This window comes from Clarias gariepinus, chromosome 16 (genome assembly GCF_024256425.1).
Source record: "Clarias gariepinus isolate MV-2021 ecotype Netherlands chromosome 16, CGAR_prim_01v2, whole genome shotgun sequence".
NCBI lineage: Eukaryota > Metazoa > Chordata > Actinopteri > Siluriformes > Clariidae > Clarias > Clarias gariepinus.
In genome coordinates, this window is record NC_071115.1 from 5037893 (window position 1) to 5060185 (window position 22293).

The 22293-nt window shown below is 42.2% G+C and overlaps 1 protein-coding gene across 4 annotated transcripts in view; it reads right to left on the bottom strand.

The window, feature by feature from the left end:
- The window catches only part of kcnc3a (potassium voltage-gated channel, Shaw-related subfamily, member 3a), a 111151-nt gene that overhangs the window by 16732 nt on the left and 72126 nt on the right, over positions 1-22293 (bottom strand). For 3 of the 4 annotated variants that reach the window (XR_008365803.1, XM_053514748.1, XM_053514751.1), the window contains exons 3-4: positions 21054-22023; positions 15832-16017 (exon numbers count right to left, since the gene is read on the bottom strand). Coding sequence is in view for 3 of the 4 variants with exons in the window: in XM_053514748.1 (XP_053370723.1) it covers positions 15832-16017; positions 21054-22023 (1156 nt within the window). In the remaining variant the exon portion in view is untranslated. Of the gene's footprint in view, positions 1-2178; positions 3314-15831; positions 16018-21053; positions 22024-22293 lie in introns of those variants that run through there. The other variant, XM_053514750.1, reaches the window with a different exon arrangement.

Here is a 22293-nt window from a genome sequence, read left to right on the forward strand (position 1 = left end):
TTGCCTGCCAAGCCATGTTAGTCACTGCTGTTATTATCCCATCTTCATGGAAGCCTCGTAACTATTTGCTTAGATAAATCCACGTGGTGAGTTTATTTTTTTGGGGCTGGATAGTGTATATAATTCGTATACTGTGTCCCAGGCTATATATATATATATATAATGTAAGTCTGGTTAGTGTCTTTATTTTGCAGGATGTAATGTTTAATTATATACTTTTTTATATAAAAAAAAAAGCCTTTATTTATTAATTTCACTCTTAAAAAATAGTAAAAACACATCCAGTGTTCCAAATCTTTTGACTGGCAGTGGGTATCATAAAACGAGCTGGAATAGAAAAATGTAATATAATTTACTGTAATAAAATGATGTCATTTTTAACGATTGTTTTTTTTTTTTATAGGAAGCATAGATATGTCATGTAAGAATTTACATGATTTCTCTTTACTTTTTCAGTTTTAGTACAGAAATTTATTCTTATAATTTAATCTTTATGCTACATACTGTAGATTCTGTATATCCGACTGTAATACTCAAGCAGACACACATGTTCTGTGTGTAATATTTCTGCCCCACACACACTGATGGGTTCATTTGGAAAACGGATGAGGAAGGAAAGCCAGCAATATAACATCATCAACACTTCATTCTGTACACAACAGGAATCCCTCCACACTGACACACAACCACAGTGAGCACTTTTCTATTTATAAAAGACTTTTTTTTTCAGGGTGGATGTTTCGGAGGAGGAATAGTGATCTGCTTAGGAAGAAAGTCTGTGGTGTCGGTTTGTCTGCTGTCTTTACTTCAGTCCCTGGTGTGATCCTGGTCTGTGCTGAGGTATGCAGGAATCAGTGTGTATATGAGTGAGTGAGTGTGCACACGTGTGTGTGTGTGTGTGTGTGTGTGTGTGTGTGTGCAAGTCTAAGTCGGAGACTGTAGTTTTCCGCACTAATGACAATCACTCAGCCCCTTATAATAAAGACATCAGCAACACAGCAGCAAAGCATGCTGGGTAGCAGAAGCCAGACCTGTTTCTCAGACCTGAGCAGCTAAAACCTGAAGGTTATCATCCTGCCACTTTAACGTGTTTATTTATGCAGATTACACGACATTATGAGATATAATTTCAATTTCAGTGGAAGAATATGCTCTCATGGGAAAAGAGCAAACAAGGATGTGGTGTGATGCAGCGAAGTTACCGTACCGAAATGTATTTATTTATTTAAGAACGACAAATCTTTTATTTAATGTAATATAATATGCCTGAAACGAGTCAGTTCCTGTTCTCACTTACATTACAGCAGCTATAAATAGTCGTCCCTCACCAGCCTCCTCTTTCTCTCTCTCAAAGTCAATAAGAAAAAAAAGGAAACCATAACATAGTTTGTCATGTTACACTTACTTTTTTTTGCACAATGATTAGGTTAGATTAGTTCAGCAGTGCTGAGGTATAATACAAAGGGTGTTCGAGTCAAACCGGGACTTCTGAGGACTGAAGACGTAGAAGCGTTTGAAATTTACAGAAAGCGCGACACGGCGATGAGACTTTTAGGCGCAGTAAAACATTTGAATAGCGCAAATGTTATAAAGTCACTGGCAATCTTTAAGCGATGCCTAAAATCGTTTTCTTACTGTAGATATTTGGGTTAAACGGCCCCGCCACAAACAAAAACCCTTCCCACCAGTGTCTGACTGATGGTAACTGACGGACTGACAGTTACTAACCTGGAAACGCAGTATAAGGATCTATACAATGATGGAAACTGTGCATAAGAGGGTCTAATAAATGCCCAAATGTAAATAAAGAAATCTGTACACAATCATTTATCAACACCACTTGCACGTTACAGGAACTCGGCTGGGAGTTATCGCCACATCCCCCGTACAGTCCTGACCTCGCTCCAAGACATTTCCACATGGTAAACCTTAAAGGAGTTCCTGGGGGGGCCAGAATTTTAGGTGTGAGGCATGGGAATATACCGAGAAATAAAAGGAGAATAATCTTGTTCTGTTATTCTGCGCAATAAAAAGTCCCGGTTTGACTCGAACACACCTCGTATGAATTACAGCTGCTGTTAAAGTGTGATCTCCTTAACCTTATATCTCACATAACATTACCGTTCTCACACACGTTTAAAAGAAACAGATGTTTTATCCTCATTGTGGTGTGGTGTGGATTTTATTTAAGTTTTTGTTTCTTGCTGTCTGACTTTCTACAGTTACATGGACGATATGTTTTTTGTGTATTTTTTCCGTCTTTGAGAAAGTTCAGTTCATTGGACCCAGATGGGAACAATATTCGCGTTTCTGCATTTCAGTTCTTTCTAATTAAGCAGTGATGTCAGAAGCGTATACTTGCTCTCACACTTGTTAAACAGGAAGAGCGTGCCGGAGGATCCTTACAGCTCACAGGGAACGCTGAACTTCCTTCCTCTAGACTCGTCACCTCAATTAATATTAATTTGTTACATTTACTCCCACATGAGGGAAATGATTGGATAATGTGTTGACGTGGTGAGTATTTTCCTGTTGCGCGGATGATTACACCACCCTCTCACGTGGACGCTTCTGACGCAGGTGTTCACACGGTGCAGTTTTATTCTCAGTGGCCTATTATTCTGATTATTAGCGCGCACTCTGCCTGCCTGTCTCTCCCATTTCATTCTCTGTCTTTCTCTGTTCGTCTCTCTCTCTTTCCTCTTTCCTCGACCTCTTTCGGAATCAGTGAGTAAGTGAAGCCCGAGGTCACATGACTAGCCCCAGGAGCACCATACAGAAAAAAGCACTACTCCACTTTCACCACTGGAAAATCCGATCCCTGACTCTAAAACCGAATTTTCCACCTAACCAAGCAGAATGACCGTCGAGGGCACATCGCGCACCGAGCATGTCCCAGTTTCCAGCTGGGCCAGAGGTGGAGGATGCGGGCGACTAGCCCACTTCTTTGGGTTTCATTTTTAATGTGCTGCTAATGTACTTTACTCATACGACATACAAACACACACAACATTTACATGTTTGGTAAGCGTTACAGTATGGATGAAGAATCAGGACGGCTCTAAGGTCGTCGTACCGTGACGTGTCGCTGCTGAATTCCTCTTAGACGTTGATTTTAACGATTTAAACCAAAAGCAGAGCAGACGTCTGTATCGATTAGCTCAGGATTTAAAGCTTATAGCTAAGCTCTGTCATGCAAGCGACTTATACTAACATACAGCCAGCTGCGAGTGTATGTGTGTGTGGGCGTGTGTGTAGTGTGTACGTACCTCAGGTCAGACCTTAGTAACACTACGGACACTGTAGCGCCGGCCTGAGGGTGGGATGGGAGATGAGTAAACTGAGGGCGAAATATTACACCTGCTACATGTTAGTCGATTCAGTCGTAAAAGTTTTTATTTAATAATAATAATAATAATTGATAGCCAATCTGAGGTGTTCTGTAGGTCATATTTAAATATTAACAACAGTTTATTAACAACAGTTTTAAATGATGTTGTGCATACTAATTCAGCAGGGTCGTAACAATGTTGTGGCAACGTTAATTCGAGAACTCCACAGCGACAAGGACACGGCGGGAATCAGGTAATTTATGACATTTAGAATTAGTTTAATGAAAAGACGTAAAAACAACACTGACCACATTACGTTAACGTTTAACAATCCACCCTGACACGACGTAAAGGCTACAAATAAAGGTTGATATTCTGCGGATTCCAGATTACATCTGCAACATAGCGTTAGGTTTGTTCTACAGTTTTCAGCTTCAGCAGTCAAAACACCTTCTCTGTCAATTTCTTAAAATCTAAATTAGATCGTTTTCCTGTTTTCTGTAAGAAATTTAGCTAGCCGAGGAAAAAAGGGCCTAGTTTTACAAGAATACAAATTTATGCCTGTTTATTTAAATCCTGTAATAAATGATTTATGCTTTGGCACTTAATTATTTCTACTGTATGAACCTGTAATAGTACAATACGAGTACACTTTTTTCTTTTTTTTTGACTCAAAAATAATAAAAAAAAACGAACAGAAAACAAACTATGCACTTTTAAGATAAATAAACAGCTAAATAAATAAATAAAATAAGCAGAACACTAAGTTCCAGTTTGATTTGAACGCCCTGGTTTGACTACGAGTTTTGACCAGTACCTATGTCAGGACAATCTGATAATTTTGATTTACTGTACACATATGTTTTGCACATATTTCATACTTATTTCCCTAATTTTCTTTTTGATCCAGTAAAGCTTCTTTGCAACAATAACAATTGTTAAAAACGTTATACAGATAAATATAAACAAAATTTGTGGGCGTAAAATTTTATAACCCTAAATAAATTAAGAACATATTCTTAATTTATGTTTTTAAAGGTTTTATATGTAATGATTTTTTTGAATGATATGTATTTATATATTAAAGGTTTTATATTTAATGATATATATTCCATTCTATTTTGATATCTATCTTTTTAAATACATAAAAACATACAAAATATTTTAAAAATATTTTTTTCCTTAATTTCTAAAAAAATATATAAAATATATATTTATGTATAACCCTGAATACATGTATAATTTATATACACATTTCCATATATCCAATCCATAATAATAAGAGTTTGATAAAAAAAAATTTACGACTGAATCCAGGTTAATATTTACGATATCCAAAACTGGATATTTCTCCATCAGAAGAGAGGAGATGTACATGTGCATGTCATGATCCTCACAAACCAACAGAAGAAACACCTCCACAAATCCATTACACACATCAAACACAATGACGTGGATTATGACAATACACAAGAGTGACACACAATACAATGTTACACACTTGAAATAAAAAAAAAAAAAACAACAACAAAAGAACAATATGCAGTAGAAAACACAAAACATGTATGCGGAGATCATACATGAGAGAAGCAGTGTGTGGTCATGAGAGGAGTGTACAATAGCCCTGTTCTCTCTCTCTCTCTCACACACACACACACACACAAACACAAACATGCCGGCTTCCCAAAGTGTGTAGTACATTAGCAGAAATTAAAGAAACGACACATTTTACGCATCCTTGACTTCAACCCCTGACATTAAAGAATGAAGCACACTCAGGGGGATGCAGTTACGGGAAAATAATCAACGACAGGGTGGCCTGCGGTTAGACCTGAAGCAAAGTCTAATTATTTATAATGATATATGATGTAATGTAACCGCATGCAGAGCTACATTTGGTGTCATGGAACAGATACGCAAACAAGTTCCTTACAGGTGGTGCTACTACAGGACTGTTGATATATATATATATATTTTTTTTTTTTGCATAGGTACCAACATTTATACTGCACCTTTCACACTGAACTAGTAGAAAAAATAAAGTTGCAGTTTATCTGGTGCCACAAGTCACAGTATTATACTGGTGAGCTGAAATCTGTGAGGGTTCTTTAAGAAGCTTAACCTCAATAAATACCCGGGGCAGTTTAGGGCTGACCACAGTGACCTGAGCCGATCAGTAATGGCTGCATGTGTAATGATTGATCAAGGGTTTGGCCAAAAAAAATTATAATGAAAAGATCTTTTGCATTACTGTTGGATCTTGCTGCTCTCTTCTCTGGTTACGACTATGATTTAGAAGTTGGGCTTTGACTAACGGCACGGAAAAATCAATGCTGTGTTATCAAAAGGAGTGCAAGGAGGAACCGGAGAGATGGAGAGCGAGAAAAGAGAGAGAGAGAGACTGCAGTGCTGACGTGCTACGCCGCTCCAGCAGAGGGAATGGAGTACGGTGTGCCCGGGTCACACCGCAGTCAGGAGCGAGAGCAGAAACTGAAGGAGTTTTTTGCAATCAGAGTAAAAACAATGACTGAAACTCTGGATGCGCTCGAACGGCAATGATCAACACATCACCGCAAATAATAAACATTTACAGCCATATAAAAATAAAAGCAAGAGAAGAAACCAAATAACAATAATAATAATAACAATATTAATAATAATAATGATAATAATAATAATCACAGTGCATCTTGGGAGCATGACTGGATGTCTGGATGTCAGGGTCTCAATTTAAAAACTAACAACGCTGCCTGAACCGCAGCCATCTTGTCTATGAGTTCATCATGTGTTTAACGCTTCATAATTCCACACTCTTATGTGTATTTTTTTCCCCTCTCGTATCCCCATATCGTCCTGCTCAGTCCCAGAATGCTCTCTTCCACTGTTTCCATGGCAACAGTGGGTAAGAAGGAGTGTCAGTGGGAGATTGTGGGGGGATGGTGGGGGGGGGGCGTAATGGGAAAGGAGGAAAAGATGCGGGAATGAAGTCCAATATCAAAAAGAACGAAAAAACATCAAGACTTAAACATGGTGAAAAGAAGAACACAACATATTTATGATTTATAGAATACACACAGTACTTGCTAGAAGTTTGGAAGCATTGATAGGCTTAGTAAAAATGTGTATTTGTAAAATTTGTAAAAAAAAAAATATATATATATATATATATATGCTGCATTATTTTAACTGGTTAAATTTAAGTCTGTACTCGAACACAACAAAAAAATCGTTTTCAGAATCAGTTTCCCGCCACAGTTAAATTGGTGAACAAAGGGTAAAATTCATGTCTCCAAGATTCCCAGATTTGTCTTTTTTTTTTAGTAAAATCAGTGAAGAGGTTTTAATGATATCCAAACTAAAGACTGTAAATTCAAGCACTTGCCTTTAAGCATAAAAACAATCATGGGATGGAAAATGTGGACTGATCTATCCACAGTGGGGACACGACCACTGCAACTACAGTGGTCGGGTACGGGGCTTTGGCTGTGAATGAAGCCGAGGAGCCTACCACTGAGCCACCAACACTAACACTGACGAGCGCTAAATGGTCGCAGCGAGATAACTGGGTCAGAGCAACTCTGAAGCAGCAAAGCTTGTGGGGTGATCCCGGTCAAGACTGGTGCGTACTTACTGACCAGGGACAAACCCAGCACCAAAGTTTTGAACGACAAAGCCTCATCAATATGCAAGGGCAAGAGATGCTGTCCTACCTGAAAGAATGGCTAGTACTGCAAAAGTAACTGCAGGTAAACCCTGGTTCTGGGAATTCATGCAGACATGTCATAAATTTCACAAACTTTATTTCACATCGCCATTAACATTATCGCAGACCAGGTAATCACTTGCAACTGCATTTGTTTGTGAATGGGAATGGTTTGATTTCAGGGTCCCCAGGTCTCAATCTGATCGAGCATCTGTAGGACGTGCTGGACAAACAAGCCTGGTCCATGGAGGCTTCTCCTCACAACTCACAGGACTTAAAGGATCTCCTGCTAATGTCTTGGTGCCAGACACAACACACGTCTTGGCAAGTCAGAGCTGTTTAAGTGGCAAAATAGAGGACCAACCTTGTATAAGACAGAAGCTTTAAATGTTTTGGCTCATCTGAGTATCACCTTTTTTATTGGTAAGAACTCCCTGGAAAACTCCAAGAGATTTTAACGTCTCCATGCCGTCACCCCAGCTGGTTCAACTGATCAGCTCTTTAACAGCCTGTCCTCAGTTGAACTGGGGGTTCTTGAGCAGAAACCAACACTAAAAAGTGCAGGGTCCACAGAACCCGATTCAGAAACCTACATCCCTTTCAGACAACTTCTAAAAACCACTCAGATGCACTAGTTAAGAATTGAATGTTTCATCCGATGTAGCTTACTGTAGTAAGGCTTGTGTTATTAAGCACTTAATGACCCATGGTGCAGAAGCGTCACCTCCCTTGCTTCTCCTGGCCTGATTATGCAGCCTTGCACTTTGCTGGCTGATAAACATCCGTCTGTTCGTTTTCAACATCTGGAACCCATTAAACTCAGTGTATATAATCTCTGCTTGGTCCTATTATCCTCGTTAAGTCTGTTTTTATTATCAGAGTACACAAATTCGAAACTGTTCCTCATATTATAACTACACATTTGGATTGCGGAACTGGCCACCAGGTGCTGGGTACAAAGAATCTAAAGTCAGTCGTGGTGGTTTCGTACCTTGCACTCATACACTGTGCTTATTATCGTTGTGTTTATTTTAATCGGCTACTAAAAAACAACAAAGTAGTCCTTCCTTTACAGTCGGACATGTGGCCTGACATTGTTCGCTTTGATTGATGAAAACTGGTGGACCTCTTTCCTGGAGACATCCTTGAAGAATGGACAAATCCAGCATCCCAGCATCAGCCCACTAAGCCAATTGATCCAAGTGAGTAATCCATGACGACCCTTACTTACTCATTGTCTATACCGCTTTATCCTGTATTCAGGATCGAGTGCGGCCTGGAGCCTATCCCAGGAGACTTAGGGCACGAGGCAAGGTACACCCTGGACATGGTTCCAATCCATCGCAGGGCACAACACATACACACACTCATTCAATTTGGGAATGCAAAATTAGCCTAATCTGCAAGTCTTTGGACTGTGGGAAGAAACCGGAGTACACGGAGGAAACCCACCATGCATGGGAAGAACTCCATGCACACAAAGATGGGAATCGAGTCCAGCCAGGAGTCAAACCCGGACCCTGGTGGTGCAAGGCGACAGTGCTTACCACTACATCACCATGACACCTTCACCCATAAACAATAGGGCTCAAATGCTGAAATGTATAAAATAACATATTTTCTATTTATTTTGGCTCAAATTCTACACCAAAATCTAGACTTAGCTTTAAAGGCAGCTTAAAGCACACATTAAAAAACTATCCTTTCTCAGATTTACAAAACGCTGGCTGACATAGACATCACGAATTTAAATGAGTTAAAAAAAATACTTATTGTACCTTTAATTGTTGGACTGACATTATTTAAAAGATGAAGTTATCGCTTGCTTCCATACTTTTGTTCTGTTTTGTGTGTAAATCCCACAAAACAGTTATACATAGGTACAGTAAGTTCTCAACATACGAACAAGTTCCATTCCGAGAGCTTGTTCGCAAGTCCAATTTGTTTGTAAGTCCAACAAACAATGTCTAGGTACTAACGCAATGGGCTAAGCTTGGTGCTTCTTAGCAGTACCAGCTTCAATACCGAATTTAAATTTTTAATTTATTAATTTTTTTTTTTTAACACTGGCAACCATGGAGACATCAGGAATATCAAGGACGTCACCAAATATATATATTTTTTAAAACAAACAAAAAAAAATGCTTATTGCACATTCAATAGCATTGACAATTTAGAGTGTTTGCTTCCATACTTTTGGCCTGTATTGTGTGTGAGTATTTCAAACACACATCAGTAGCACAATATCTTCTAAAAAACAATACTAAGAATTTTATCGAAAGAGGCAAATGAAAGCCAAACTCATCTCAACGTTTGACGGTTTGCTCTTTTGCCGACAGAATATGGCATGTACAGTATATAAGGAAATTATGAGTGTGCACTCTGACCTGATTCATACTGTGTGTGTGTGTGTGTGTGTGTGTGTGTGTGTGTGTGTGTGGTTAAATTACAGTATGATTTACACCGTCCTGACTGTAAACTTACCCGCTTTGCGAGTATATTACCCTGCATAAATACATGCACATACTGTGTGTATATGTGTGTGTGTGTGTGTGTGTGTGTGTGTGTGTGTGTGTGTGTGCTCTATTTTTGTAAAAAAGTGTCAATCAATTCACACGTGCACTTGCAGTATAGAGCTCTGACCTTGTTGAAGTCCGTCTGTACAGTTGTCACCTTATACAACAGTCTGTAATTGTCGTCGACATCCCTGTGTGTGTGTGTGTGTGTGTGTGTGTGTGTGTGTGATAGGTTTCTGTGTGTAAGAAAGTGTTTGTATGTGTGTGTATGTGTGTATGTGTGTATGTGTGTGTAGGGGGGGGAGGAGAGACAGGAGGTGTATCCCAACTCCCTCAGACTCAGGACTTGCACTTCAGACGACAGTGTTTGAGCACAACCTGACCTCTTGTGTGTGTGTGTGTGTGTGTGTGTGTGTGTGTGTGTGTGTGTGTGTGTGGTTATATCGGAGCTCTCTGTCCTGAAACACTGCCGTCGGAGTCAATAACAGAGAAGAACAGAACATAAACGCAAGCCCACCTAGTGGCCCAGCCCCCCTGCTCACACAACACACACACGCACACACACACCACACACACACACACCACACACACACACACAGCCTAAACACGGTCTTTGTTTTTAACAGCTTTATTCTGCCAATAAAGGTGCCGATGATTTATTGTGTGTGTGTGTGTGTGTGTGTGTGTGTGTGTGTGTGTGTGTGTGTGTGTGTGTTATGATTCTGAGGGGCTCGTAAAAGGAAGTGCAGGATGACGGGTCACTGTGAGAGCGCATGAGGAGGAGGAGGAGGAGGAGGAGGAAAAGGCCACAGCAACACCAAACAATTCATTGTGTGCACACACACACACACACACACACGCACACACACGTGTAAGGGACACACAGACAAACACGGACATGGACAGTGTAACGGTGTAGCAACAAGAGCTGACATACAAACGCATGACACGACACAACCTGAGGAGAAGGGAAAACAACGACAGCGCGTCAGAAAAAACAACGCAGCCTGGACACACTCGTCAGAGAGCCCCTGACCCCCTCCCGCACCCGCCCCCAACCCCCAACACACACACACACACACACACACACACTGCACAGGCTGAAGGATACAGTATATACATTAACATAGCTTAGAAAACAGAATAAACCCACACACACACACACACACACACACACACTCAGGTGAGGTATGAGCGAAAAACATGAAGTGGCCTTCGGTCATTCTATTATGTCAGCGTTTCTATAGTAACAAGGATACTACACTACACTTCAAGGAGACGACCAGGTAACGTCCACGGAAGGAGTCTCCAGTGTCAGCGCTTTCTTAAAGCGTCTTTTATACCAAAGGAACGTCTTCACAACAAGATAATGTTTGTTTTACAATAAAGAGGAAAAAGAGAGGATCTTAAAGGAACTACTGTTCATATTTGCTATAACGTAAAGAGTAATGAAGGGACTCACTGCAAAACGGCTTGTAATCGATCCGAGGACTTCTTCCCCCCTCAAGCTTTAAACATGTTTATACTTGGGGAAAATGCAGCGGCCTTACACAGCAAAATGCAACACATCCATAAAGACCCATTACTTTCTGTAGCACGATCAGGGAATCGACACGGACGCTGCAGTTTCCCCAGCAGTCATGGACTTCCCTGGTGCTTTCATTAACTATGGAAGTGGCCTTAAACCTCAACATCGTGTTCCATCATCCAATGAAATACGGAAAATGTTGTTCATGTTTTGTTTCAAGTCACAATGGTGTTAAAAACCACAAATGCCAAAAAAAAGTAGGGATGCACCGAAATTTCGGCCGCCGAAAATTTTCGGCCGAAATAGCATTATCGGTTTCGGCCGAAACGTAAGAAAGCGACGAAAATAAAAGCCGAAATTGTCGCGACGCCTCTCCCATCCTCCCGTCTCGTTCGCACTGTCATTACGCATCAAACACGGAGTATGTCGGTGGTTTGGAAGCACTTCAAAGTTTCAGATGAGGACAGCAAAGTTGCAATAATTTTAATTAATTTGTAGTTTTTTTAATACAAACAAAAAGAAAATATTTTAAACATGTTTTTTAATGAAGCCATTTTCGGTTTCGGTATCGTTTTCGGCCAAGTGCATCCAAAAATTTCGGTTTCGTTTTCGGCCCAGAAATTTCATTTCGGTGCATCCCTAAAAAAAAGTGTTTGTATAAGTTTGAATGATGATTTTATCCAAAAGTTTGTCACAATGGATAAATCAGGCTGCAGTTGTGTTTGCGTCCATGTAAAAATGCAATTAAGTATCAATCTAAAGTTGGTTGAGTTTTAATTAGAAATGTTGCTTCGATTGTTTGATTAAAATGTAGTGGCAGCAAATTAAGTAAAAATTTATTTGTGTAATGTAAAATAGATGTGTAAAAATGTAAGTCGCTCTGGATAAGAGCGTCTGCCAAATGCCCAAATGTAAATGTAAATGTATTTTTAAAAAAAATCTAAATTAAATTAAAAAAAATGTTGATTGTTGTTGCACACAAGACCTTTTTAATCAGAAAGATTGTTGAAGATGATTGTTAGGAGATCATCCTCTATCAGTTTTAGTTTCATTTTACCTCGGCTTACTATCATAGGACGGGTATACATTGTTTAACCAACAGCTGCCCACACACAGTATGTGCATCTCATGTCAGGAAAGTTATATAGCGATTATTAAATAAACCGTCTTGTGTGTCGGGAGTAAATAACAATTTGCCCAAATGAGCAATGGCTCCTGAGTGGTGTAACAGAAGTGTATTCGCACTCCATCATTTGGAGATTGCGAGTTCGATTCCCAGGTGATGCTTCAGCCATCTGTAGGCAGGAGTCTAGAGAGCAGCTTGGACGATCTCTCATGGGAAGAGAGGACTGATGGCATAAACACACTCTCACATCGATCATAGTGGCACTGGAGAACCATGCAAGCGGAAGGGGTGGATAGTGCTTTCCTCCGAATGTGTTATAAAAACCTGCGTGAGTAGCAGTTTGAAAAGATGTTTTGGGGGAAGCACATGATAGTAGCTCTCACCCACTATGGTTGGTGGCCGTCTCCTTGATGAGCGAGTGCACTAACAGTGAGACGAATAGGAGGAGGCTAAATTTGGGAGAAAATTCCAAGTGGTGTTTATGTTGATTTCGCAGTCAAACCCTTCACTTGTGTCACAGATATTGGAAACGTCGATATATCGTTACTGTAAAAAGTACACTCTTGTTGATTCATGAATACGGATTTTGTATATGAGGAAACATCGCACCTTAGCGCATCATCGCTCTGAGGTTGATTATTTACCCGAAACAGCATGTCAAATGTTTTATTCCTCACTAACACTACTGACACGGTGGGATTTACACAACCAACGGTCCAAACAGCATTAACGCCAGGGACCCGGCCCGGAGCCTACTGAGGTGTGAACGCTGTGCATTTGTTGGTGTGATTGGAACGTGGCCGAGAGACATGGAGAGAGAGTGAGTGAGAGAGAGAGAGAGTAAGTGAGAGAGAGAGAGAGAGAGAGAGAGAGAGAGAAATGTTGGAGAGCTATATGAGTGTGAAAGAGTTGGAGAAGGTGTGGAAAGACATAGTCATACATAACGTGATGGATGCACATAATGGACACACACACACACACTTAAGCCCTCACCCGTACACTCAGGTTAAAACACCCTGAAAATGTGGAAACATCATTATAACTCTTTTCACATTGAAACATTTGGCACAATAACACAATCACAATAACAAGAATTTTAACAATCATGCAAACATTATGGCATTGGTGTGTGTGTGTGTGTGTGTGTGTGTGTGTGTGTGTGTGTGTGTGTGTGTGAACTGCGAAAACAAGACCTTTAGATGAGTGACAAATTTACAGCATGTGACACCAATATGTGTGTGTGTGTGTGTGTGTGTGTTTCTGCGATACAGAATACACTCTTTCAATAAGTTTGAATGTTTAAATGCGTCTCATTCCGTCAATTACATTTATTCTTTTTTAAAGAGAAAGGTCTTGATGTTTCTGCACGGCAGCAGCGCGTCTGGACCGTTACCTCTGTGCCGCTATGGTTTGATCCAGGAGGAGGCGGAGTTAGCGTTAAGGTCCTGCTGTAGCAGAGGCCCCTCCGGCTTGAACCATTCCTCTCCCAGGGGGGAGGCGGCACCGACAGCTGCAGCGTCTACTGGTTGGGGTTTTTTTTTTTTTTTTTTTTATACGTTTTTTTTTTTTTGTTTTTACATAAAAAGGTGTGGGAGTCAGGGGGGTGTTTAAGGTCATTCAGGGGTCAGCGAGAGGGCAGTGACAGAACATGCAGACCAAAATGGAGAGATTGGTGATACGAGGAGAGTGGTACGGTACGGTGAAGAGGGACAAAGTCAAGGACAACGACGGAGATGTGGAAGGAAAGATGAAGGGAAATCGGTAAAGGTGGAAAAAAACAATCAGAGGGAGAAAGAGTGGAGAGAGAGAGAGAGAATAAAATAATGAATTAATGAATGACAAGAAAATCCAGAGTGAGACAGAGAGACCGAGGGACAGAGAGAGAAGACAAGCAGAATGATCGATAGACAAACAGGCAGACAGTCATTCGGACGTTTAGCTAAACAGCTGAACAAACAGACAGACAGAAAGATGGACAGATGTTTAGATACACAGACAAACAGAGGAGTAGAAATTAAGCTACACAGACAGACAGACAGACAAACAGGTAGGGAGGTGGACAGATATTTAAATAAACAGAAAGACGACAGACAGACAGAAAGATAGATGGATATTCAGACACATATATGGGCAGATAGAAAGGCAGGGAATGCAGATAGATAGAAGAACAGGATGACAGACAGACAGACAGACAGACAGACAGATAGATAGATAGATAGATAGATAGATAGATAGATAGATAGATAGATAGATAGATAGATAGATAGATAGATTAATGGTAGAATGTGCAGAGAGATAGACAGATAGATAGACATACAGGCATAGACAGAGATAAAGACAGACAGACCATTAGATAGATAGGTGGACAGATCGACCGACAGACAGACAGACAGACAAAAACATGCAGACAAATAGACAGACAGACACAGATAGATAGACAGACAGACAGACACAGATAGACAGACAGACAGACACAAGCAGACAGATAGACAGACAGACAGACACAAGCAGACAGATAGACAGACAGACAGACAGACAGACAGACACAATCAGACAGATAGACAGACAGACAGACAGACAGACACAAGCAGACAGATAGACAGACAGACAGACAGACAGACAGACACAATCAGACAGATAGACAGACAGACAGACAGACACAATCAGACAGATAGACAGACAGACAGACAGACAGACACAATCAGACAGATAGACAGACAGACTGACAGACAGAGACCAATAGGCATACAGACAGACAGACAGACAGTAAGATAGATGTTTAGATACAGTTAGACAGACAGATATGAAAGGTGTGTGTTGGAGTAGACTGATATGGTGAATGTGTGTTATGTGAGATGTTCAGCTCAGTGTTCGGTTTTATTCCTGACTGATCTAATCTCGTCTTCGAACCCACTGCAAACATGGAAGATTTAACAATCTTCTTTAAACACGGACTGCATTGTAGCGCTACGCTTCTTGCACGTCAAAGTATAACCTTGCGTTAAAACTAACCATGGGTGTGGCCTATGCTAACGGGGGGGGATGATCTGTGTATGTGGGCGGGGTCAGGCTAACGAGTGGATGATTGGAGTGGAGAGAGAGGTGAAATGACTGTGGGGGTGAGAAGAGCAGCAGGTTGGGGCCAGACAGTGTGCGTGATGTTATACTGGTGCTTACAGTATACTGCAAGGTTTATACAGTAAAACCAGTTCTTGCAAAAGTAATCACCCCCTTAAACTTTTGGACTTAATTGAAATTATATGGCACAAAACAGGAAAGAACCCATTATGGCTGGCCATAAATAAATGAATAACGTGACGTTAAACATTTTGTGTGAATTAAATATTAGGTTCACGATTCATTTTGTTTCCAGGTAGAAGTAGATATTTTTTAAATGTATAGGGGGTAAATACTTTTGCAAGGCACTGCATAGTATATAGTATAGTAAAAAATATATAAGTAGTATATATTTGGTATGATTAGACTATGATTTGCAATTTGTGTGTGTGTGTGTGTGTGTGTGTGTTGTGCAGTCTCAGCCATGCAAGATACCTTACCTGCGTTGTAGTCTATAACATGTGCTGTTAATGGTCAGGTGTGTATGTGTGTGTGTGTGTTGCGCGTACCTTTCCTGACATTGCTGTCGGTGGTGCGGAACTCGCCGGCGCTGAGCAGGAAGCAGGCGCGGTCGTGCGGGTAGCGCCCGGTCCCCGTCGCCGGACTCCTGTCGTCCGGCCCCAGGACTTGGTCTATTGTGGGACAGTCCTCGTTAGCCAGGGCTGCGTTAGCCGCATCCCCGTTCTGCTTCGAGTCTATCACACACACACACACACACACACACACACAGAGAGGACAGGACAGGAGTCAGAGCAGGGAAATATCACAGTCAAAGGTTTCTATTTAGACTAATGATAGAACCTCTGGTCAACACTCACACACTCAGGGCAATTTGGGAACGCCAATCAGCATGTCTTTGGACTGTGGGGGGGAAACCGGAGTACCCTGAGGAAACCCAACAAGCACGGGGAGAACATGTAAACCCCACGCACACAAACCCCGAGGCGGGAATCGAACCCAGACCCTGGAGGTGCGAGGCGATAGTGCTAACCGCTACATGATAAAACATTGTTTATCACTAAATCAGTTCAATGTAAATATACAAAATCGAGACCTAAAGCTAGTCAGAATATAGCATGCTAATCTTGCCGATACTGGACAAAGAAAGCTAACGGAAGCTACCGCATGGACGGCTAACGCAACATGAATCAAACAGACATAATTTAGTGAAATTTGAACGATTCAGATGTTTTTATTTAATATTCAGATGATGTGAAGGTGTTTCTGCAGCTTTATTATCCAACGTAATTACGTTCCAATTGGCATAAATCGCGTTTAGTAAAATATGAAGGAAAATGAAAAGGAGCTGAAAACAAACCTAGGAAAATACGCAAAGAGGGAGAGAGAGAGAGAAAAAGAGTGTGTGTGTGTTGGAGGGGCAGAGGGATATCCAAGTCACATGGTTTAATAACTGATCTCACAACCACACACAGGCAGACTGGCCAACGTCAGGCATCTAATTGGATCATGTTTGTTTAAAAAAAAAACTGCTTTTGAAACCCACATGACACCCAGAGAAAGAGAGAGAGAGAAAGAGAGAGAGAGAGAGAGAGAGGAGCTGCAGAGGATCGTGTACTTATAGCCTCTGAGACAGCTGTCAAGTTTAATCTCGTAGCTCAACCATTTACAGAAATAACTCACGGGGACGACATGGAGGGATGGAAGAGAGGAAGTGAGGGAGAGGAAGGGAGGGAGAAGAGTGGAGGAAGTGAAGAAGCATGTTGCCAGGGCATGCATCCTACAGTAAACAGAAAAATCACACACACACAAACATATAGTAGAAGCACTGAGGCTGAGATGATTCGAGAATTTGATCAATCAATTAATTAAATTATAATGATGAATGTTGACATCTGTGATGGTCAGAACCACCTGCAACCACCGAGGTCTCAGCACTGACAGGTGGAAAGTTATGGCGCTCATGTGACGGACAAGGGCGTGTACTGCACAGAGTGGACGCTATTTTGGGTGCATTTAAAATCATTTTGGAAAAAATTTTTTATAAATATATCCTCATTACATTTTAGGGTTGAAGGATGCTCAGGGGACAAAGCGGAGGACACCACAGCTGGAATGCCAGCCCATCACAGGACACTGGGACCAATACGAGGAGGTATCAAATAGTTTCCAGACTCGCACGCCACAGATCTGGTTGCTTTCGCCAAACGCCTTAAAACCTGCCAGTAAACTTTGCTATTGCTGGTCTGGAGCCTGTGGACGAGTTTCTTGGTGAACAATGCTGCGAATGTCGAGACAGATGATGAGCATGCACTCTGCGGCCCTGCCTGGCCTTTATTCGGTCGTGGAGATGATGGGCTCCTCCACTGTGAAGACTGGTGCTTCATCTCAGGGTCGTACCCGCACACCCAAGGTTAATCATCTAATAATCCACGGCATGGTGACGGGGTTCTTGGCAGACTTCGACGTGATGTTCCTTCTGCTTCATCAGCCTGGAGACAAACTTGGCAGCAACACAGCACATGTTCAAATCTTCCAGTGATGTTCTTCTTGTTTGCGTCTTGCTGTCTGTGATAAAATAGCAGACGTGGTCATGCAGGTGGTCAGAACAACACCAGTCCCACAGGCTCCTTATCTCCTCATCCAGGACGATGTCTTTTGGCACACTGACTTTGGCAGAAGTCCTTATTTAGAGCGACTTACATTTTTATCTCATTATACATCTGAGCAGTTGAAGGTTATGGGTGTCGCTCAAGGGAGCAACAATGACAACTTTGGTCGTGGGATTTGAACCTGTGACCTTCCGAATTCATAAGTCTAATGTCTTAACCACTGAGCTACCCCTGACCTCAGAGGTAGCAGCGACTTGTGAAGGTCGGTGCTCCCTCTGCCTTGTGCTGCCATCTGTTGGCGTGTTACAAAACCAGTCTCGAAACTTTTTGATACCACCTCGTACAGGAAACCAGAGTACCTGAAGAAAACCAGCTGAGACTAAGACTAGACGTTCGAATCCTCAACCCTGGAGGATGTGAGGCAACAGTGTTTACCACTACGCCAACTTCTTTTAAAGCTATCTTAAAATATAAGATATAAACTAAATCAGGACATGCAGCTGTAGGAAAATAATCGAAACCGAGGTGGTGCGATGAAGCGGCGATACTGCATACATTAAATAATAAACCTTTTATAGAATCATGTACTTTCCATCCATTTATAGCTACATTAAATGTTGTGGAACGTCCACGAAACAATATAAGTAGTCGTTCCCTCGCCTGTCTGTCTTTGCTCCACTGTCTCTGACACTGGAGACTGGAGACACTCTTACTGACACCTTCACCATCATAACAGTTTCTTGTTTAAAAGAAGAGTCCACTCTCCTTGTGTAACTCGCGTCTCATCATACAGCATTAGGACGAGCGCATTAATGTCCCCCGGAAAACTAATCAACACCCCCAGACCAGTCAGAATGACTCAACAGTGCGCTGATGAAAATGAGGACATTACGTCTTATTGAGGAGTTTCAATGATGTTTGTGGAAGGAGTAAAAAATGAATTCTAATTACTTAAGAAAAAAAAAAAAACTTTAAGATATTATCAAGCTGTAAAAATTCACACCCTCGAACACACAAGCTTCCATTAAATGTGCAATAAGTGAACTTTGCAAAACAAATGATGAAATCTTGGGAGGAATAAAACCAGCCGCAGTGTGTAGGCTGAAAGAAAGGGAGGTGGAGAGAGAGAGGGAGAGAGAGAGAGAGAGAGGGAGAGAGAGAGAGAGAGAGGGAGAGAGAGAGGGAGAGAGGGAGAGAGAGAGAGAGAGAGAGGGAGAGAGAGAGAGAGAGAGAGAGAGAGAGAGAGAGAGGCTCCGTGACAGGTCAGTGAAGCAGCAGTGTGGACTGCACCAGGGTTATATGCAAACTTAACAAGCAGAACTTTTTAAAAGCCCACTTATATAAAGCACACCTTTCCAGCAAGGAGATCCTGTCTCATACACACACACACACACACACACACTTTTATTCTTCACACGGCCTCACCACATCATGCTCATTTTTTCCCAGCCTCTTCAGTAATGATGATCACACTGTACAGAAAGCTCTTTAGTACGAGCCGTTCGAGTCAAACCGGGACTCTTCTGTGAACGATGGTGTTAAAGCGATTTATGTTTAGAGAAGTGAAGCTCGGAGCGCACTACAGTCCTTCTCGTGAACATTCAGCGCCCGATCCTTGAAAAGCGAGCTAGAACTTGTCGCCAACTTGCCGTAGAGACGCATCTGTCTGTGTGAACTGTGCACACAATCATTCACCAACACCACCTGCACTTTACAGGAACTCGGCTGGGAGTTACTGCCACATCCGCCATAAAGTCCTGATCTCGCTCCAAGACATTTCTAAACGTTTGGGCTATTAAAGGAGTTCCTGGAAGGCTGGGGTTGTTGGAATAGTGTTGGAATAAAACCCTGTAGTGTAGAGTACAGTGTACACAAGTCCAGACAGACGCAAAAGTGTTAGTTTAGGGATTTAAAGGTGCATAAACTTTCTCTCTCTCTCTCTCTCTCTGATGTGCATCAAACACATCTGGAAACGTTAATGTGGAGACGTTTTCTCCAATGTAGGGTCGGGGAAGGAGTCTCCGGTGTGAGAAGTAACAGGAGAGAAGCTAAAACTGGGATTTTACAGGCATGTGAAAGTCTAACTGGTCACGACTGGAGTTTTATTATGCTTTACTGCGCTTTTTACTTGCTTTAATAAAGTCACAAAAGGTCGCTTCAAGGTCAGTGAGATACAGTACGGACTGTTTATAGCGGCTATAACATAAGGGGGTAAAAAAAATCATAATATTTTTCATAGTATTTTACATTGATATACTGATTATATTGATTTACTGTTTCATAATATTTAAAGGCTACCTGCAATGCAAAATTCATGTTTTTTTATCATTTTTTTAGACATTAAATCCCAATCCCAATTCTACCCCTTACCCCTACACTTAGCCCTACCCCTCCGTTTGGCGCATTAACGTGAAGGGGTAGGGGTGTCTCATTTCTCTTTTGGTTGGAGGGGTAGGGGGAAGGGGAAGGGCCAGGTAGCCCTCCAAACATTTAAGAATAAAATATTCCCTAAATCGTATCCTTTTTCATTTTTTATTTTTAAATCAACCCAATTCGATATTTCCTCCTGATATGACATCATAGAAGTAAAGCTCCGCCCCCTAGTTCTCAGCACTGAAACAGTAGTTCGAGGAGACACAAAATAAACAGGTTTGAGGTATAAAAGCTGCATTATCTGACGAGCCTTTCAGCTGGAGAATTAACACTCACACACTTTAGAGGAGCTTCGGGACCCGTGTCAACTTGTTAAAGAAATGGTGAAATATGGGTCCTTTAATGTAACTCATTTATAGTGTGAAGTGAACGTTAGCATGTGCTGTAGTATAATAAGAAGGGAACTCTTCGGGATGTGTTGTTATAGAGAAATGATCAGTGGTAACAGTAACGCTGATCAAGACGAACCCTGACTGACTGCACACACACACACTTAACTACTAGATGCGATGTTAAAAGTTTTTTTTTTTTTTTCTTGAACCAGAAGTTTTCTAGATGCAGGATTCATAATAGTCTACAGGTTTATTTACATTTCTGTCCTCTTTCAAGCGCGGCTGTGACAAGACCATCTGCTAGAAGATAGACATATCTTAGGTATCTGACATAATAGGGCTTTATGAGAATATACACACACACACACACACATATACACACACACACAAACATACCTGCTCTGTTAATTTCAATGATCTCCTCCTGCGCCAGGGGGCAGTCCCCCGCTATGCTCCCGCCCAGCACGTTACCCATGATCCTGTGCGGCGAGGCAGTGGCCATGGCGAGAGCATCGGGCTTGCAGTAATTGGGCGAGCCGGGCTGCGGGGCTCGCGGGATGTGTTTATTCTTCTTCTTGGGCAGCTTCTGCTTGGCCATGGCCAGCGAGTAGTACATGCCGAAGTTGTTGACGATGACGGGCACCGGCATAGCGATGGTCAGCACGCCAGCCAGGGCGCACAGAGCGCCGACCAACATGCCCGACCACGTCTCGGGGTACATGTCGCCGTAGCCCAGCGTAGTCATGGTGACCACGGCCCACCAGAAGCCGATAGGGATGTTCTTGAACGAGGTGTGCGCGCTGGCCGTGGGGTCACCGGGATCAGCGCCGATCCTCTCCGCGTAGTAGATCATGGTGGCGAAGATGAGCACGCCGAGCGCCAGGAAGATGATCAGGAGCAGGAACTCGTTGGTGCTGGCGCGCAGGGTGTGGCCCAGCACGCGGAGCCCGACGAAATGGCGCGTCAGCTTGAAGATCCTCAAGATCCGGACGAAGCGGACGACGCGCAGGAAGCCCAGCACGTCCTTGGCGGCTTTGGACGACAGGCCGCTGAGCGCCACCTCCAGGTAGAAGGGCAGGATGGCCACGAAGTCGATGATGTTCAGCGAGCTCTTGAAGAACTCGGCCTTGTCGGGGCAGAAGATGACGCGCGTGAACACCTCGATGGTGAACCATATCACGCACACGCCCTCCACGTACGTCAGCCAGCTGTCCGTCACTACCTCAAACACCACTTCCTCGCGGGTCACGTTCCCCACCGTCACGTTCTCCGTGCGGTTGTAGATGGTGTTGAACGCCTCGTGCGTCTCCAGGCAGAACGTCGAGATGGAGATGAGGATGAAGAACAGGGAGCCGAACGCCACGTACTAAAGATTCAGAAAGAGACAGAAAAGAACATGATCACGTCAATGAGTCAAGAAGAGCTCTGTTGAACCCAGTTATGGTTAGAAAAGGGTTGTAATAATTTTAGGTCATTGGATCTTTATGAATTTAAGTCAAATCTTCACTGTACTGTAACATGTGGGTATGTTAGTGGGTGTGTGTTTATATTAAATATGCAAAAAAACACACGTTTGTCGCAGCTTTTTTGCAACCTGGTGCGTATACTTGTGCAGTACATGAGAGAGAGACCGATA